This window comes from Dermacentor albipictus, chromosome 2 (assembly GCF_038994185.2).
Source record: "Dermacentor albipictus isolate Rhodes 1998 colony chromosome 2, USDA_Dalb.pri_finalv2, whole genome shotgun sequence".
In the NCBI taxonomy this organism is placed as follows: domain Eukaryota; kingdom Metazoa; phylum Arthropoda; class Arachnida; order Ixodida; family Ixodidae; genus Dermacentor; species Dermacentor albipictus.
In genome coordinates this window covers 11,799,665-11,821,001 of record NC_091822.1, presented here as the reverse complement: position 1 = coordinate 11,821,001, position 21,337 = coordinate 11,799,665, and the positions used below count along the sequence as shown (strand labels likewise).

Here is a 21,337-nt window from a genome sequence, read left to right as displayed (position 1 = left end):
CCGTTTTTCTCTTGCGAGCTCCTTACCTTTTGCCTGCCTAAGCTCCACGCTCACAGCTAGATGCGTGGCCCGCTATTGGCGTACAAACTCCGTCAGGGCAACTTTGATTTCCGGGAATGTCCTACTGTTCGGGCCGCGAAAGCTTCTTCACGTTCCGCTGCAGGTGAAAAGGCCTTCCTTCTGTCGCCGCCATCCGCGAATGCTTGTCTCATTGATGCCAAACTGCCTCCCGGTCGCACTGTTGTTGATGTCCTGTGTGGCTAAAATAACCTTTCTCTTGAAAGCAGCCGAGTACTGTTTTTGTGGTCCGGACATCTTGGTCCTTCAATGCGGAATAAAAAAGATGCACCTCGCGAAGCATGGTTTGCACGTGTGCTGCCAAGGTGCGCACTCAACAATGGGCTTCTTCGATTTTCCACTTCTGGCTACCCGCAAGCTGCCAGAGCCAGCCAAAGCGTCTTCGTTTTTCTCGGGTTGCTCCGCCCACCGTGCTACGCACTTCCGCCGGGCGTTCGTTTTGCTCGCGCTGGACGGTTCTGGTTACCCGCGGGCTGCCAGAAACTGCCAGGACGATTTTGGTCTGGCTGCTCTCTGGAAGTTCTCTGGCCAGCAGACGACTAAAAGAGGCGATGGGCGCTTGCCGCCATCTTTGAGGGGATTTCACGGATTGCAACGCGGGCGCTTGAGGACTTAAATTTACCTCGCTCAGCCAACTGTCTACGGTCGTCTTCGGGTTTCCTAACTTCTAGTGTTATCTTTTTTAGGCACTTACGCTCCGTTCCGCATTGCGAAGCGGTGTGATACGAGCAGTGGTGAACCGTTTGAAACTTTCGTGTGTGTATGTGTGTGTGTCCCCTAAAGGCTTCTTCGTGGTCGTGATCAGAGCGCTGGGCTCTCATGCGTGCATGTTATCTGCATCGTGTTCCACACAAGTTGTAGACGCTCATTCACATATCGCGGTACATTTTGGTATCGCCTTTCTCTAGTGGCTTTTGTTTTCACATATCTAGCATATGTATATATCTCTTTTTTCTGCAGTTAGCGAAGGCTTTGCAGCTAGCCTGTGTTCGCTCCGTCTCTCCATCGTATGCTTAGGTGGCAGCTCGAAACCGATATGTGTTCGACTGTAGGCCGTTGATCTAAGAATGCACTGATTGCACTCGATACGTTAGACACACGTACATTGGCTTATTGCTTTCATGATCACGACCAATGTGTGAAACGTTTCGCTGGTCAAAGGCGGCATGCATTTTCATGCGCCAGCCGCGTTCCCAGCTCCTTAGGGTCATAATGACAAGTACAATCAGACACAACAAATTTTTTGAAATCGAAGCCTAAGCAGGTCGGCACGAAATTTTATGCATATGAGACCTACCCGATGTCTTGTGCTGACACAACGCCAACTCATCAATGTCGCCGGTGGGCGACGTGATCGCTGCGAGCAGGGGTCCTCGAGCTATTGCTTCGAGTATACAATCACTTACACGTGATTTCGCGTCTTCTCATCCTCCGCGTCAGAGGCCATCTGTCGCTCTGCACAAGATAAGGTTGGCCCAGTGCGCGTTCTGCGCCGAGTTGCGCGAAAGTGATCGTACCCCTGAATGCAACTGTATATTTTCAAGCTGGCAATGCATAAATGGGTTGACTATGCCGAGCGCGTGCCGGCCTCGCCGGGCATTGTCATGCTGGCAGCATGTTTACATTTGGTCAGCTGTCCCGGCGTTCGATTTTGCAAACTTCGGGCAAGTTCGGGTTGTCTTGGGATCCCAGCCCACATGACTTCCTATCAGAAACGGAACTAGCTAGCTGCCATCTGGCTGCCAGCGGGCTGCCAGAACTCCGAAAATTGAAGAGGCCCAATAAAGAAACAATGCTGTAGTCATGCAGCAATATCGAAACTAAACCGTAGCCACGCAGCAATAATGAAGTCAAGCCATAGCCACGCAGAAATAATGAAACCAAAACTTCTAGCCCAAATTTCTGACGAAAATTTTTTTTAGGATCCGCATATAGTACGGAGTGAAAATTTGGGATGCTAACAGTAAGAATAAACCTCGTATTGTAGCGGGTTTTTAGGGTAACTGCATATTTGTAATCGGCACACAAGATTGAATATTTCCTGAAAACTCCCTCTCTAATGTCAATAACAAAACTTTTTTTTCTTCAGGCAACCATGTCGCCTCCTAAAAAAAATATTCAGTATTCAATTTGATATTTAAAGCTATAATTGTTGGAATACAATTAGAAAATGTCACTATTTGGACACCCTTATTTATCTACTCATTTGAGGCTCTTTGAGGTGTTGCAGCAGAGCAAGAACAGTTTTCACTTGGCAACAAAAGAGGCATTACGTACAATTCAAGAAGTAGTGAAAAAGACAAGGGCCTTATAAAGAGCGCATTGCTGGTCCCCACATTTTCTAAAGGCTGTGCTGCACTTAAGTGTATAATTTTAACAATGCTACATTGGATGCATAATGAAAAATGCTGCATTTCAGAGATGGAAGTTAATCCAGGATGGCAGGAACATATGTATGAGGAGGGCAGTTTGCAACATTAATAAGATTTCTCCATAACGATTGCTTGCTTTACTGCATCGGGAGAGTGGCTTGAGACACGGCACATTCAAAGCTTCTGAATGCTGCTTTAGGGCACCATGTTTGCAATAAAATGTGGTGCTTTCACTGATTTTAGTAGAGGGTGCCTAGACTACCTTGAGCTAATATTCTAGTTTTTTGACACAGCGGTTGCGTAGACTCAGCACTTTTCTGCTACATGCAATTGCCAGCATATCATGTGCAAAACACACTGCACACTTGTGCACAACGCCCAAGTTATATGGTGAGGAAGAGTATCTGGACTGACATTCCACATACAAATGATATCTCTGGTGACATCACACATGCATATTGGCGTCACAATATATGAGGAAGGAACTTGGGGAGAGTATTTGTAGCTTTCCCATGTGCATGGAATATGATAATCACAGCATTCTGTACACAATGCACATGTAAGTGTCCTGTTGGCATGACGCATAGGTTGGAGGCATCATGTCTGTGTTCCAGGGTGGACGAGGGTCGCAGACATGTGCTCGAGTACCTGCTCTCCTGCTACTACCGTGCAGGCCTCCAGGAGAGGACCAACCCTCAGGTAAGTTTTGACTCAAGGGCCCGGTCATTGAGAAGGTGAAAACCAAGTAGTCACTTGTCAAGTGGCACTAATATCACAGCATGTTCATAAAAGCAAGCTACATGCAGCAATGAACACAGAGCAGATGCATAATGACGGCCAACCACAATTAACGAGTTACCGGTTTTATGCATTTACGGAAGAACATTTCACTTTTTACTTTCAGGGACATTGAAGCATTTAGAAAGAAGTGGGGTATTTTCCGGCATATGATGATATTTTTTTTTTCTGAAATTTTCGTTGGTGCACTTGTACACTGGTGCGACTTATCTGTGGCTCTTTCCTTCTTTTTTGGAAAAAACTGCCATCAAAATCGGATTGGTTGCTATGGACTCCCAAAACGTTGACCTCTAGCAGTTGCTACAGGTTGCATACGTGCTATGTAGGTACCGATTTCTTTTCGGGATCGAGTTGCCGAGCGCAGTAGGAGGACGGAGCAGCAACACTCTAAAAACAGTTGCACCCTTTGGAGTGTATGTTTGCCACACAACAATAATCGTTATCTGTCTTGCTTGCATTTCTTTCTTTAAAACACTTCACGCATTACTTTCCTGTCTAGAAGGCTCTTTTATGCTATATCGTGCATGCCCTTCGGGACTTGGAAGTACTGATCTCGTAGCATTAAAGAACGGAAATGTGGGCAAGACAGATGACGATTATTGTTGCGTGGCAAATATGCACCCCAAAGAATGCAACTGTATTTAGAGTGAACGCAAGCAGTGGCAAGCCGCGAGTCGACCGACTTCGAAGTTGTTGCATCTGCAGATAGCTTTCAAGATACGGCGCATATACAGTGCGCCGCTGCGCAAACTGCATAGTTGCTACCATAGTACATCCCGTGCTGCTGCCTTCCCATTTTCCACCCTTGTGTGCGATTCAGCTTGCCGTCGCACGCACATACAGCATATGCGGCACGTGAGGACAACTTCAAACAGTGTACATCGCAGCGACCACGATGGCAGAAATGTGCCTGGAATGTCTATATCATTGCTTGCATGTGAGCCGCGTTCATGAAGGGAAACGTCACTGTATATTAAAAAAAAACTGTTTACCGAATGAACAGGTGCATCTTATACACTGGTGACACTTGTATATGCTTTTTTTTTTTTTAAGGAAAAACTGCTATTTTGAGGGCTGTGTGGCTTATACAAAGGTGCTTCTTATACTCAGGCAAATATGGTAGTTCGCAACCAAAAGTAAACGTGGTAATGAAAAGAAGCAATAATTTTTTTAGTATAAATATGGCAGTTAAATTGCAGACTTCAACATTGTTGCATGATGAATAGAGCCAATGAAGGTGGTTGTAGTGCTGACAATGAGCTATTCAGAATAGTTCTTGAAACTACTACTTTCTGGTTATTACTAACGGGCGGTGACATGTAGCAAGAAGTCATTAACTGTGATTTTTCATTACTTGAATACATTTATTCATTTATTTATTTTCTTACTCGGGGCCTGAGGGCATTGTAAAGAAGAGTGCTCTAACGATAAATGAATAATTGCAACTTTGAACGCAGCTGGATGTTGCAGCGGTGGTGGTGAGAGGGTAGTTCCAGTCACTGCTAGTTTGTGGCAAAGAGGCATGACAAGTGTTACTGCAGCCAGACGGAATTTTAATCTTTAGTTTATGATCGATTTGCAAGGACACGTAATTTGTAAAAAGAAAAATATAATTTTTAAGCGTCTGGTTAGCGTAATAAATTTTGTAAAAGAGGTTTTAGCAGACGCACTTGCGGCGTGGCTTAAGTGCCAGCAGACCTAAGTTAGGTTTCATTGAAGAAATGTTGGCGTAGTGGGAGTAATTAGAGAGCAAGTATCGAGCAGTGCTATTCTGAATGGATTCAAGGATGGTGATTAATGCAGAGCTAGATGGATCCCAAATAGAGCAAGCATATTCTAATTTTTCATCTACCTAGAGTTGTGTACAATCTTTAAATTGCAGAGAATGGATGAATAATTGGAGTGTAGATCTCCAAACATGCAATTAGCGTTATTAATTACACATTCAACATGCATATCCCATGAGAGGTTGTGAGTTATACAGGGGTGGAAGTAACCAAGGGAGTTTTGGAGCAGCTCGGGGAGCATCAAATTTGGCACATTTTAGCAAGTTTGGAGGATGAATGGTCCATTTTAGACCAGTAAATGTGCATCATGAAGCAGCTTGGTAAAGGTCAATATGAGTAAAATTCAGGCAGATTGAGAAAATATGTTCTTTATTTAACTTTTCAAAACTCGGTTATGTCACGGCAAATCAGTTCTGTGGACACCTTCTAGGCGAGCAAAATTCGTGACTGGGAAAAATTGTCATGCACCTGACTGTATCATGAAGCTACAAAGGAAACCCATACAGGTTTTTCAGAAACCGCCATTAAGTTGCATACCTGATATGAAAACTAAATGTGGCCAAGAAAACAAAAAAACTGAGTACTCTCCGTGAACAGTGCTTACTCTGTTAATAGGCTTTTGTTAATGCTAGCTGAATTTTTTTTTCATTGTGAAGAAGCAACTAATACCTAACTTTAACGAGCTAACATTTATTGCCTTACTTATTCAATCAGCTTCCAATGGAATTTGTAGAGAAATGACCGATAATAGCACATATTGCAACCAAGGCATTGTGTGGTTCTTTTTTCTGCCAAAAACAAAATGAAAAGAAGCTTGGAAATAAATAAAATGCACCTGACAACGTGCCCCCCTTACCAGTATTAAAAGTGGTCTTGGGCCTAAATATCTGTCTAGTACATTGTGTATATGAACGTGCAAATCTGGGATGCAGTCTTGCAGTGGCTTGGAAAGTGAACTGTTACAAAATCACACTACCTCGCATTTCATAAGGTGCCTGCCAACAACCGCTAGTGCATTGAGCAAAATGCGTGGTTGCTTGTTCTCAGTGCCCCTATTTGATGAGGTTTGCATAAAGATTGATGCAATCTTTAGTGCCCAGAAGTGTTGGCATGGTCACGGTGTTTATTTTTTCTTTTTTCTTTAATTCTTTTATTCGGTTGATGGGCTTTCTTTTTTGTTAAAAAAAAGGCACTCACAAATCGTAGGTTGCTTTAAATGCTGTTACAGTCATTTCTTAATGTCATCCACAACTTTTTCATTGACATCTCAACGATTTGGTAAACTTATAAATTTTAGGTAATTAAACATATTCGTGCTCAATGAACAAGAAATATTCTGTAGCCACCATGAACACCCATCAAAGTACAGCAAACACTGTTCACTTGGTACCTTCTGCTAATTTTAATTCTTGGCGACCTTAAGTTAAAATAGCAGAATACCGCAGAATAAATGGGAAGGGCAATACTGGTCATTGTATGTTGGCCTGGTTTCCACATTGCTTGCTGAGAAAGAAACTCTAAAATATTTTTGAAACCAATAAAAAGGTAAAAATGTTTGCTGGCTTCCTGTTTTGCATTGTCGACCAATATTGTGAATAAACTCAATTATTCAGCCTTATGTGGCAGTTTACCAGAGGCGCCATCGAGCCAGCATAAAACAACTAATGATTTGTGTGCCGAATAATAGTGTATTAACATTTTGGACTCTGATTTGCGCAAGTCGTGCCGTGAACATTGTTGCTGCAAATGCAAGTTTGGAGGTTTGCGTTTTTGCAGAATTTTTAATTAGGACCACTGTGTGGCTGCTAAGGTTGACTAACTGCATTCTTGGCTTGCATTCTGCAGCGCAACAACCTGATTTTGTCTGGGGTGATCATGCAGAAAATGATGGTGCCTAGTAGCGTAGCCAGAAATTTATTTCAGGGGAGTTCTCCGACAACTACCGCTTCCCCTCTCTCTCTCTCTCTCTCTCTCTCTCTCTCTCTCTCTCTATATATATATATATATATATATATATATATATATATATATATGCACACACACACACAGGATGTTAAAATGAACACTTTCGAAAATTTTTAAAGGTTGCCTGCGGATAGCACGATTCTAGTTCGTGAGCTGGGCTGCTCAAAGAGGCAGACATTACTTGCCCCAAAAAATTGAAATGCATAATCGACTAATTTACAGAAATTCACTAATGAAGTTTTTAACAAAGTACCTTATGGCCTATATTGCAATTTACAAATTCTAGTCGTGGAGTTCGCAAGGTAGATCCACTTTGAACGTATTCTCAGGATGACACCAGTTTTGAGGTATTAATTCCCGAACTTGCAGAGAAATGCATTGCCATTCCTGTTACTCTCTTAAGAATACATCGTTTTATGCGTTGAAGCATAAAAGTAACCGTATTGCCCACCCATTTTTCCGCAAAGTTTGGGCAATAATATCTTGAAACTGGTGTCATCCTGAGAATTTGTTCCAAGCGGATCCGCCTTGCGAACTCCACGGCTAGAATTTGTAACTGAGGTTGTTTTAGCGCACGAAAAGGGGCGAAAGACAGTGGCAAGACGCGAACACAGCGCTACTGTGCCCGCGTCTTGCCACTGTCTTTCGTCCCTTTTCGTGCGCTAAAAAAACCTCAGTTATGGAATACCAACACGCCCTAACCTACGCTCTTTCAAGTTAGAATTTGTAAGTTGCAATATGTGCTACGAAGGAATTCGTTAAAAATTGGATTTGTGAATATCTTTAATTAACCAATTATTTATTTCAATTTTTTGTACAAGTAATGTCCGCCTCTTCAAGCACATGAACTAGAATTGTGCTATCTGCAGCAGGCAACCTTTAATCATTTTTGAAAGTGTGTTTGTGTGAAGCTTATAACCATGCAAAAACAAACTCCTAGCACTCCCCGGACAAGAATGGTTTCACAAGTATGCCTGTTTGCGCATTGCCAAAACACTTTGCTTAACTAACTACGGACAGCTGGGCTAGTTGGTTATGATTAGCATTGTGAAACGTAGTTCCAGCGCACATTTGAACAAGGACGAGGCGAGAAAGACAGCACGAACGCCGGACTTCAACTGAGTTTTATTCATTGGAAACAGGGCTTTATGTACACAGGGGGAGGAGGTGGGGGACTGCTACTGCGCAGGACCACTCAAAAATATTTCCTTGGTCTAGGCAAAGGTCATCACAGGTGTCAAAACAAAAATAAAAAGAGAAACATTTCCCTCTTTTTTTCCTTTCTCTTCTATTTACGTCACTCAGTACAATCTTGTTCATCTCCCGCCCTGCCTAGCTGATTCTACACACCCGTTTGCCCTGAGATAATCAATTTCTTTTGTCCCGAGTGCAACAAAAGGAGCACTGACACAGTTCTCGTTTGCATTGGAGATACAACACGCTTCATATATTTCCCGGTGTTTCTGGTCGCTATATTTGCGCAACACGCGTGTTCGTTCGAAAAAAGCCTCGCATGCTGGCTTGTGCGAGCAACGGCGTATGTGGTCGGCTAAATGACCAGCGCCACTTAGTGATGTAGCATTCCTGCGATGCTCTAGCAAGCGTTCATTCAGACAGCGCCCGGTTTGGCCAATATAGCATTTCCCACAGGCGAGGGGAATACTGTACACAACGCCGACGTCACATTCAACGAGGGCTTTGGTGTGCTTAATTTTGCAGGCTGGTTTCTTCTGGGATTGGTTTACAAGGCGACACATTCGTCCCAGCTTTTCCGGTGCTGAAAACACAACACGCACCCCGCACCTGTCGCCAACCTTCTTGAGGCGGTGAGACACCTGGTGCCAATAGGGCACTACGACAGGGCGCTTTTGCGGGCGTGCGTCTTTTTTCTGCCTGCGCCTCCCACCAGCCTTTGCCTCGCGAATCTGGCTCTCTACCACCGAGGCCACGATTTCTCCGTGGAACCCAGCCTTCTCCAGACGCCTTAGCTGGGCGTCGACGCTGTCACGAACTTGATGTTCGCATGACTTGTCTAGAGCAGAGCGGATGCAGTTTTTTTGCTATAGCTCTTTTTACGAGCTTAGAGTGGGCCGATTGATAATTCAGAATTTGTTTTTTCGACCGTGGCTTGTACTGCCAGCACACGCGCGCTCCATGAAAAATCAGACACAAGTCGAGGTACTGGATGCGACCATCTTGCGGCAGTTCGTGCGTGAACTTCATTCCAAAGGCGTTACTAGCAAAAATATCGAGAATGTTGTTTATACTATTGCCTTTATCCTGAGCATCAGTTGTATTTATTACCACGAGGTAATCGTCGACATATCTAAAAACTTTCTGCACGCCTGCGTTGTAAAGGGACGCTTGAATGACATGACTGGGTTATCAACCGACAATTTTTTAGAACTAATTTCCTTTTATCTTTCATCCACCATTATCACTTTTAATGACAGCTGTTTTATCCAAAAAGAAGGAGTGTGCATCGGCTCTTGCCTAGCCCCACTTTTAAGCGATATTTTTTTAGCAAGTATTGACAAGCGCATTGAAGTGTCCCTTTACAACGCAGGCGTGCAGAAAGTTTTTAGATATGTCGACGATTACCTCGTGGTAATAAATACAACTGATGCTCAGGATAAAGGCAATAGTATAAACAACATTCTCGATATTTTTGCTAGTAACGCCTTTGGAATGAAGTTCATGCACGAACTGCCGCAAGATGGTCGCATCCAGTACCTCGACTTGTGTCTGATTTTTCATGGAGCGCGCATGTGCTGGCAGTACAAGCCACGGTCGAAAAAACAAATTCTGAATTATCAATCGGCCCACTCTAAGCTCGTAAAAAGAGCTATAGCAAAAAACTGCATCCGCTCTGCTCTAGACAAGTCATGCGAACATCAAGTTCGTGACAGCGTCGACGCCCAGCTAAGGCGTCTGGAGAAGGCTGGGTTCCACGGAGAAATCGTGGCCTCGGTGGTAGAGAGCCAGATTCGCGAGGCAAAGGCTGGTGGGAGGCGCAGGCAGAAAAAAGACGCACGCCCGCAAAAGCGCCCTGTCGTAGTGCCCTATTGGCACCAGGTATATCACCGCCTCAAGAAGGTTGGCAACAGGTGCGGGGTGCGTGTTGTGTTTTCAGCACCGGAAAAGCTGGGACGAATGTGTCGCCTTGTAAACCAATCCCAGAAGAAACCAGCCTGCAAAATTAAGCACACCAAAGCCCTCGTTGAATGTGACGTCGGCGTTGTGTACAGTATTCCCCTCGCCTGTGGGAAATGCTATATTGGCCAAACCGGGCGCTGTCTGAATGAACGCTTGCTAGAGCATCGCAGGAATGCTACATCACTAAGTGGCGCTGGTCATTTAGCCGACCACATACGCCGTTGCTCGCACAAGCCAGCATGCGAGGCTTTTTTCGAACGAACACGCGTGTTGCGCAAATATAGCGACCAGAAACACCGGGAAATATATGAAGTGTGTTGTATCTCCAATGCAAACGAGAACTGTGTCAGTGCTCCTTTTGTTGCACTCGGGACAAAAGAAATTGATTATCTCAGGGCAAACGGGTGTGTCGAATCAGCTAGGCAGGGCGGGAGATGAACAAGATTGTACTGAGTGACGTAAATAGAAGAGAAAGGAAAAAAAGAGGGAAAAGTTTCTTTTTTTATTTTTGTTTTGACACCTGTGATGACCTTTGCCTAGTCCAAGGAAATATTTTTGAGTGGTCCTGCGCAGTAGCAGTCCCCCACCCCCTCCCCCTGTGTACATAAAGCCCTGTTTCCAATGAATAAAACTCAGTTGAAGTCTGGCGTTCGTGTTGTCTTTCTCGCCTCGTCCTTGTTCAAATGTGCGCTGGAACTATGTTTCACAATGCTAACTTTGCTTAACTTCTGAAAAAATATTCCATTGCTAAGGCATACAGCCACTTTGATCCAACTGCAATGAAACGCCTTTTCTTTCTTGGAAGACACCTCCGACTAGCACCACCTGATACAAAACTTCTGGCTTACAAAACTTTCGTCAGGTCAGTCCTTGAGTACGTAAATGATATCTGGTTTCCATACACTAAACAACTAATTAAGAAAACTAGAAGGTGTACAAAAGAAAGCTCTACGGTATATATACAATGAACATAAATTAACAGACTCACCCACCGAACTACTTAACAAAGCCGGAATCCTAACAGTACAGAACCGAGCTGTACTAGCCCGTTCTAAACTTATAGACCAGCTCCTAAACAACAAACTTGATTGATTGATTCTTTATTGGTTTATCACATATACATGTGATGGGAGGCGAAGGGAAAAGCCATTCAAGGATGGCTTGAGGGAATCCTTCGCCCCCCATACTGGCAAAGACAACAGCAGAGGCACACACATTTTGTTCACATAGTCATACACTTCAACAAAACCATAAAATTAAACACATTAGTTACTGTCCTATGTAGGGCATCATGCGTTAACATACTTAACTTCACCTCAGCATCGAATGACAGCACATTTCGTAACAACATATGCTTAGTAATAGTGACATTGAAACAATATAATCAAATACCAATCGTAAACAGCTGTACAGGTCAATGTTAGGCTAGAAAGAATCTGTACAAGTCAGATAATTTTGCTTCGCGAATATCGATTTGTTTTTATTAAGCTCATTTAGTAGATGTGGAAGTTTGTTTTGGAGCATTTGCCGACAATAGCCAGTGCGACAATATGGAACATTCCATATTTCTGTTGTTCTAGTGGCATATGATGCTTCCTTCAAATGGAGATTTACTAAACCCATGAAGAGAGAATTATGACAGTTGTAGTTAAGGCGATATTCACACAACAATTTATACTCATATGTGTCTTGTACTCTAATTATTTTAAATTATTTAAAGAGCTCCACAGTAGAATGCCGGAGTGGCACATTCTCAGTTATTCTCAAAACTCTTTTTTGTATTACTGATAGCCGCGACAAATTCGACTGAGTAGTAGTCCCCTAGACCATATTACAATAGTTTAGATAGGAAGCGAAGAGGGCATTATAGATTAACAATTTTATTGACTTCGGAATTAAGTAGCTGTTTCTGTTCGGAATTCTCGTTATTGCACCTAACTTTTGTAATATCGCATTGATATGCTCATCCCACTGCAGTGATTCTCAAAAATGCACACCAAGTACTTTAATAGAGCTAACTAGCTCGATCTCTGAACAGCGATAAACTAGGTTATGTACTACTGAAACCTTCCTGCCTATAGAATGAAACATCACAGCCTTTGCTTTCTTTGTATTTATCTTTAATTGGTGATTGCCTGCCCACGTGCTTAATTCCTCTAAAATGGCATTCCCTTTATGAAAATGTTCGGCAACGTGATGAAGACGAAACAAATGTGCTAGTGTCATCAGCATAAATTATAAATTTATCTTCTGAAGATTTATGGACTATGTCATTTATATATAAATTAAAGATCAAAGGCCCAAGAATGCTACCCTGCGGTACTCCTGAGATTATTTTCTTTCTGTCAGATACTATTTCATTCATTGACACAAACTGACGTCTTTCCGAAAGATAACTTTTCAGAAGCAAGATAACTTAATATTGATACCTCTAGATACATCTCCAGAAATGGAACACGGCCAATACGACATAAACACACAAACACTCAATGAGTATTCTTTTCATACTGATTGCTTTGAGAATTCATTCTTTCCTTTAGCGATAAGAGAGTGGAATAAACTGAGTGAATCCATTAGTAATAGCTCTTCATTAGGTACATTTGCTAATTCAGTGGAAAAGCATCTCCTCGCCTTACAGCTCTGATTTACATACACAGGTTTATTACCGATCTTCATAGTCTAACACTTTAATCTATGAGTGTTCTTTTTGTATGATGCATTATACGCATGACTGCATCCTGTTTGTCATGATCATTAGGTGTTTTATATCACATGTGTTTTCAGGTGCCTTTTTTTTCTTTCTTGTTTGGTTTCTTCTTTTCTCAGATTCTTCTTCGTTATATTATATTGTTCCGAAATATTGCATTTGTGATGAAGTGCCTAATTCATTTGTTTAGCGAAGCCAAAACCTTAGCAATAACACACTCATGATTATATAATGTATTGTACTGAAGGCACTGGGGAGTGGGCATAGTGCTTGTGAAAGAGAAGACAACGAGAATTGCTGGCTTCCCCGCTTCGCCATAGTACCGCCCTGTTTAAGCCTACCGCTGCAAACCTAGAACTAGTGCTGCTAAGCAAACACCCCTGTTGTATTTGGTGGAGCTGCTGGGTTTCTCTTCGACATCCTTGAACTCCGCAGTCGGACGCTACCACCAGCTATTTCAATGGATGAACCCGGACCGTCCCACGCTGCTGCTCCCGTGCCTCCAGCCATTGTTTGCTCTGGCATCATTTGGCAGCGTGATCCGGCTATATTTAGTGGCACAGATGACCATGACGTGGAAGACTGGCTCGCCGAAAATGACCGTGTAAGCGCCTATAACAAATGGGACAACCGCGCCAAGCTTCCTGCGGGGGCGTCTGCGTCAGCAGCCGTTTGGTGTGTTGAGACACCACGTACCCGAGCACACGAGGGTTGGACCCTCCCGCGTGTAACCGTGCGCGGCTTAGCCGTGTCTGGGGAAAAGGGGATCCTGGGGGTTGAGCCAATGCTGGGTGTTTGGACCTTTAAGGCCCCCCGGTGGAAGCAACACACCTCTTCAGCCTCGGCTTCACATAGACGGCACCTCCAGACTGACCCACCTGGAGGACATCGGCAGTCGCCTTTTCCTGTCTCTCCCTCCACGAATCTTCGTCTTCATCTCTCAATTTTTTACCTTTCCTGTCTTCTTCTCTCTTCTATTTACTTCCTTTCTTCTGGCGGCAGGGGTTAACCTTGTGTATGTGCCCTCCCTTGGGTATAATATATTAGGTTATAGTGGCAATGCACGGTTGGCGCCTGCAGCCTTACGCGTTAAGTCCTGCAGCGTCCTCATGTTGGGCTCCGTGGTGGGTGGCCGCCATTGCTGCCGAAAAGAAATTGAAATACTATGGGAACACCCGCATTTCCCCGCCTACTTGATTGTCACCCTCAAAAGAGGGGACGCACCAATGACCTAACCACATGCGTAAACAGAACAAGAGAGACATATCCGAAATACCATGTTGTGCACAGCGAGAACTCTGAAAAACAGGCCAGATTCATTTCCCCTTTCATAGTTGCAAAATCTAATCGAAGCCATAGGGTGTGGTTATAAAGTAACGAAAATGGCTAGTGGAGACCTTCTCCTTGAGATCCCTCAGAAACATCAGTACGAAAAGTTTGGAAGCCTTGTAACGTTTGGTAACATACCAATTTCTGTTACACAACACCGAACAATGAATAGCTCACGGGGAGTCATGTCAGAGGCAGACCTCCTAGACTTGACAGAAGCTGAACTCCTGGAAGGGTGGAAAGAACAAAATGTCACTGATGTAAAATGTATCATACTTAGACGAGACAACAAGGAAATCCCCACTAAGCATCTTATCCTAACATTTGCATCCAGCGTACTGCCAGAAACCATCGAAACAGGATACATCAGAATAAATGTTCGACCATATATCCCCAACCCTAGAAGGTGTTTCAAACGTCAGAGGTTCGACCACGGCTCGCAGAGCTGCCGTGGTCAAATAACTTGTGCAAAGTGTCCAGGGCCACCCCTCCGACAACTGCAGTGGCACACCTCACTGTGTGAACTGAAGTGGTGACCATCCAGCCTACTCACGCTCCTGTCCGAACTGGAAGAAAGAAAAAGATATAATCACCCTCAAAGTCAAAGAAAACATTTCGTTTAAGGAAGCCCGTAGGAGGTGCTCACCTTTCCACAGCACACCTTATGCTGATGCGGCTCGTCGGGGGGCAGCGTCGCAGCGGCCATTGCCAAGTGCCCTGCCCGCGAGCAGCGAGCAGGTACCTTTGGCTCCTGCCTCCGGGGTGGAAGTAGGTAAGCCTACTCCATCCAACTAGCAAACAGGCCAGGCTACCCTTGGGTTGCCGGCCCCACAAGAGTTATCTGCGGCAACCTGCGCTACACGCAGCCATCCCGCAGGACCGATAGTGGCCCCAAAGGTAGGCGCAGCCGAGGCTGCCTCAACCTCCCCGGCCCCTTCCAGCGCTGGCAACAGCCGGCACAGCCAAATCCCACAAGGAGCCCCATCGACTTCCGGGCTGGTGGGTGCAGGGGTCTTACCTTCCGAGGTGAGACCCTCACGAAAAACTTCTCGCTCGCAAGAGCGCGTGTCCGGCGCCTCACAAGAGGCAATGGACACAACACCTATCCCCACGGTGCACCAAGCGCCTAAGGAGCGGCGAGGCTCCCTCGAACGCTCCAGAAAAAGCAGAACCCCGGTTACAGGGCCTCGCAAGAGCTCTGTAATCTAATGCATCACTTCTGTTTCCGTATACACAGCACCAAATTACTTTAAATATGGATACACAAATCATACAATGGAACACCAGAGGTCTTCTGAGAAACCTTGATGATGTACAAGAACTCATCCACCAACACAATCCAAAAGTGCTGTGTTTACAGGAAACACACTTAAAACCGAAACACACAAATTTTCTTCGACAGCACGTTACTTTTCGCAAAGATCACGATGATGCTATCACATCATGGGGTGGTGTTGCCATTGCAATTCAAGAAAGCATAGCGTGTCAACGTTTACAGCTACGAACGGCCCTCGAAGCGGTGGCGGTTCGAGTTGTCCTGCTAAACAAACTCATCACTATTTGTTTGCTCTTTACATACACCCACATTACAAATTAACTAAATGTGAATTTCAATCCTTCATAGATGAATTGCCAGAACCTTATATTCTTGGCGATTTCAAAGCACACAACTACGTGTGGTGCGACCCTCGTATAGATGCGCGAGGACGACTTGTTGAACAGTTCGTTCTCTCTTCTGGTGTGTGCCTGTTGAACAAGGAGGAACACACATATTACTCTCTTGCAAACAGAACCTATTCTTCAATAGATCTTAGCATAGTCTCCCCGTCTGTACTGCTTGAACTTGAATGGGAAGTTGCCAACAACCCTTATGGCAGCGGCCACTTCCCTATACTGCTAAGATAACCTAAAGAAAACGAATATCCACCACATGCTCCTAGGTGGAAGATTGAGACAGCTGATTGGGAGAAATTTCGATCTCTTACTAGTATCTCATGGGCTGACATGTCTTCGTTAGGAATAGATGCTTCATATAAATGCATATCACAAGTAAATGGTTTGGCATGTAAACGGCGTGTCCTGTGGTGGAACGACGATACTAGGATCGCTCGAAAGAAACAAAACAAAGCGTGGGGGTTGCTACGCGCCTCCCCCACTGCGGAGAATCTTATCAACTTTAAAAAAGTAAAATCACAAGGCAGGCGAACCCGCCGACAGGTCAGAAGACACAGTTGGCAGAAGTTTTTATCGGGTATCAACATGTATACAGATGAAGCCAAAGTCTGGGATAAGGTAAATAGCATAAGAGGGCGACAAACATACTCCCTCCCTTTGGTAAACACATAAGGCGATACCCTGCAAGACCAGGCTGATGCTCTGGGTGAACACTTCGAGCGCGTGTCTAGCTCCACTCACTATTCAGAGAAGTTCCTTAAATATAAAGAAATAGAAGAACTTAAGCCTCTGAATTGGAAATGCACGCCAAACGATCCTTATAATCGCCCTTTTACCATTGCTGAACTTAAAGCCTCCTTGTCAGTATGTCAAAGCTCTGCACCGGACCCTGACAGAATCATGTATGATATGCTTAAACACCTGCACTCCGACACACAAATCACGCTACTTACACTTCTCAATGCTATCTGGGCTGCTGGTTATCTCCCATCGGAGTGGAAGGAGGCTATTGTGATCCCTATTTTGAAGCATAGTAAAGACACTTCATTGCTCACTAGCTACCGTCCCATAGCGCTTACAAGCTGCCTCTGTAAGATTTTCGAAAAAATGAACAATCGCCGTCTGATACATCTCCTAGAGTCTAGTAAAATGCTTGACCCATTTCAATGCGGTTTTAGGGAAGGGCGATCTACAACCGACCATCTCCTGCGCATTGAAGTGAGCATTCGCGATGCCTTCATACACAAACAATCCTTCTTATCTGTATTTCTGGATATGGAAAAAGCATACGACACAACCTGGTGGTACGGAATCCTGTGCGACCTTTCGGCACTGGGCATCCGCAGCAATATGTTAACTATCATAGAGAGCTACCTAGAGAACCGTACATTTCGGGTGAAAATAGGCCCTGCACATTCGCGTACATTCATACAGGAAACTGGGGTACCCCAGGGTGGCGTACTCAGCTGCACACACTTTGTCGTAAAGATGAACACGCTTCGTGCATCATTACCACCAGCTATTTTTTATTCCGTCTATGTAGACGATATACAAATAGGCATCAAATCCTGCAACCTCTCAGTTTACGAGAGACAGGTACAGCAGGCCCTAAACAAGGTGTCCATGTGGGCAGACCAAAATGGATTTAATATCAAGCCCCACAAAAGTTCCTGCGTTCTCTTCACAAGAAAGAGAGGCCTGGTCCCAGATCCTTTTCTAGAACTGGGCGGACAACAAATTCCCTTTAACAAAGAGCACAAATTTCTAGGTGTTATACTTGACTCTAAGCTTACTTTCATTCCACACCTAAAATGTCTGAAAACAAGATGTCTAAAAACAATGAAGCTACTTAAAATCCTATCCCACACAACATGGGGTAGCGACAGGAAGTGCCTGTTGAATCTTTACAGGAGCTTAGTTCGATCACGAATAGACTATGGTGCCGTAGTATATCACTCTGCCGCCCCGAGCGCACTAAAGATGTTAGACCCCATTCATCATCTGGGAATCCGCCTGGCCACTGGCGCATTTAGAAGAAGCCCTGTTGAAAGTCTGTATGTCGAGTCCGATGAGTAGTCACTCCATTTTCGGAGAACATACATCAGCTTTAACTACTTTCTGAAAGTGCGCTCTAATAAGGAACATCCGTCTTTCACAACCGTGAACGACTTGACGTGTGAAACACTTTTTTGTAATAGACCCTCTATGAGATTACCTTTCTCATTGCATGTAAGAGAACATGGCGAAGAAATGGACGTCCCATTTCTCGAACATCGCCTAATGCCTGCTGTTAAGCTATTACCGCCCTGGCAGTGGCAGGTGATAGAATGTGACGTATCGTTTGTAAAGGTCACAAAGCACGCTCCTGAACTTGAAATTATCATGCATTTCCGGGAGTTTCAATTGAAGTACTCCTGCTCCGAGTTTTACACAGATGCATCAAAATCACATGCTGGCGTATCCTACGCTGCTGTTGGTCCCTCTTTTACTGAATCTGACGTGTTGAACACCATAACAAGTATCTTCACTGCAGAAGTCTACACAGTACTGTGTGCAGTAAAACATAAAGAAACTGAAACTGGACAAAGCCATCATATTCAGACTCCTTAAGTCTTGTAAAAGCACTCATTTCTTCTCAAAAACATACGAATCCTGTCTTCAATGAACTCTACTCACTCTTATGTAACATCTACTTATCACATAGGCATGTAGTAATATGCTGGGTTCTTGGCCATAGAGGAATCGAGGGAAATGTGCTTGCTGACGAGATCGCCAAATCAATAGCATCGCAAGGTATTCGTTCTGCTGCTGTCCCTGCCACAGACATGAAGCCTTTTCTAAGACACAAACTCCGAAGCCACTGGCAACGCTTTTGGGACACAGAAACAAGTAATAAGCTTCACCTAATTAAGCCGAAGCTAGGTGCCTGGCACCCAACTACGAAAATACGAAAAACATGTCCTATTCACTAGACTGAGAATAAGACACACATTTGGCACTCACAACTTTCTCTTGTCCGGTAATGAGCCTCCAACCTGTGGCAGATGTGGCAACTGGCTGACCGTCCTCCATGTCTTCCTGGAGTGCCGGAAAGCCGAAAGAGACGGGAGGAAACATTTCCCGTTTGCATACCGCCATTGTATACCCCTGCATCCGGCTATGTTTCTTGGTGAAGAACCGCTTTTTAAGACCAAAGCAGTCCTCGCTTTCTTAAAAGATGTTGTACTACATGTTACAAGCCCATTCATTTCGTAGCGCATCCTCTTTCCAGAGGATATCGCTAGGACAGATTCTCTGTATAGCACATGCCTCTAGGACCTTGGGTTTCAAGGGCCCCGGGGAGGCAGTAGTGCTCTAGACTATATAATACATCTAGATAATCACATATTTTATATATTGCATCATTCTTTCTCAATGCCTTCTAATGTTCATAGTACACGTCAATAGTCATTCCCATAATCTTATTACTCCTACATTTTATCGAATTTGGATCAACTCTTTAAGGCCCCTTTACAGCCAAGGCACATTAAGATCACAGAACCCATCAGTCCACTGCGAACTCATTAACATTAGCGTGGCGCTCTTTGGCCACATCTGGCCCTTGCGCCATTAAACACCAAACATCATCATCATCATCAACCGCGCCAAGCTCACAAATGTCATATTTTGCTTGGCTGACGTGGCAAACCTATGGTTCCCCAATCATGAAGCCGATTTTACCACCTGGTCGGCTTTCATGACAACTTTGGCAGAGGTCTACGGCCGTTCCGCCGTTCGCCGGCTTTGCGCTGAGCAGTGCTTGTGGGGCTGAGCTCAACGCCAGGACGAGACCTTCAACAGTTATATTGAAGACGTGCTCTCGCTCAGCAAGCGCGTCAACTCATCTATGGACGAAGCAGACAAGATCAAGCATGCGAGGAAAATCATCGATGACCATGCCTTCCAGATGATCGTTGCGAAAAGGCCCCGGACGATTGCCGAGGTCATATAGCTTTGTCAGCAGTACGACGAGCTGCGCAAGCAGCATGCATCAACACACGCTGCTCTGCAGGACACCGCGGATTTATCTCCGTTGGATTTTGGCCGCGACGCTGCCGACATCTCTTTTTTAATGCCAGACATAAAGCAGTTCATCCGTCAGGAAGTCGCACGCCAACTCTCTCTGGCGAATAGCACACCTGAGCCGTCATTGACCTTGGCTCCTTCGCTTCGTCATGTCATTCAGACGCAAGTTGCCGCGGCGCTACCATCTGCCCCTCTTCCGTAGCCTGCAGCTGGACCGCTAACTTACGCGAATGTTGTTGCCCGGCTTTACGCTCCTGCGGCTCCTGATGCCTACCGGGCCACTGGCACTTTCCATGTGCCACCGCCTCCTTCCCGTCTGATTGCCGTCCCCTACTCGGCCGCTGGAGCCCCTGTCGTCAACCCATGGCGTACAGCGGATAACCGGCCAATCTGCTATTACTGCCATTTCCCAGGCCACGTAGCAAGTTTCTGCCGCCGTCGCAGCCACAGTTTACATGACAGTGGGGGCGCCTCAAGCTACAGGCCTGCTCGACTTCCGTGTCAGGACCCATCTAACCTTCCTCCGGACTTGTCCTACAGTCGCCACCCCTTCGATTCACGCCGATCGCCTTCCCCATGTCGCCGATCCATTTCCCCAATGGTTCGCCCACTCAGTCCAGCCCGAGAGGAAAACTAACAGTCGCAGTTCCAGAGGCAAGAACTGCATTCACGTCGAACATTCAAGGCCTCATTCTGTCCCGGCAAATGAAATTGAACTGTCCGTAGATGGCGTCACCATACACGCACTTATCAACACCAGAGCTGCCGTTTCTATTATTAGTGAGAAGTTTGCTGCAATTTGAACAAAGCGATCATTCCCCTTACCTCTCTTTCTCTGCGTACGGCAACTTCACATTGCATTCAGCCTTCAGCGTCGTGCACAGCCTGGGTCGTCATTCAAAGCGTTATGCATGTTATCGAATTTGTCGTCCTATCTCGTTCCTCGCACGACGTTATCCTTGGATGGGATTTCCTATCTGTCAATCAAGCTGTTATCGACTGCGCTCGTGCTGAACTTACGTTATCCGTACCGTGTTTGGACCCTGACGACCATTCTTCTCCTAAAGTTGTTGCCGCCTCTGACATCGATACCGCACCTTTCTCCGCCGCTCTGGTCCCTGTGTCATGTAACTCTGCTGCGAACTCATCTGTTCTGCTTACGCCGTTGGCCACTTGTGCGCGCCGCCGGAACTTTCTGCTTCCGTTTGCCGTCGTCACTTTTTGCGAAGGCTCTGCTGCCCTTTACGTGTGCAATCCGTCCGCCTGCCCATCATCCCTACTCCGCAGCGAGTGCCTGGGTACCTCTGAACCTTTCGATTGCGTCCTCCCAGCCACCATGTTTGGTGATATTGCATCACTTCCGATTTGTGCCGTCACTCCTTCCGCCACGATCGATGGCCCTGTAG

General features: G+C 45.2%; 1 protein-coding gene across 2 annotated transcripts in view; it reads left to right on the top strand.

The window, feature by feature from the left end:
- The window catches only part of Ube4B (Ubiquitination factor E4B), a 453,934-nt gene that overhangs the window by 131,844 nt on the left and 300,753 nt on the right, over positions 1-21,337 (top strand). For both annotated transcript variants that reach the window (XM_065440684.2, XM_065440682.2), the window contains one exon: positions 3,065-3,149. In XM_065440684.2, coding sequence (XP_065296756.1) covers positions 3,065-3,149 — 85 coding nt within the window. The remainder of the gene's footprint in view (positions 1-3,064; positions 3,150-21,337) is intronic.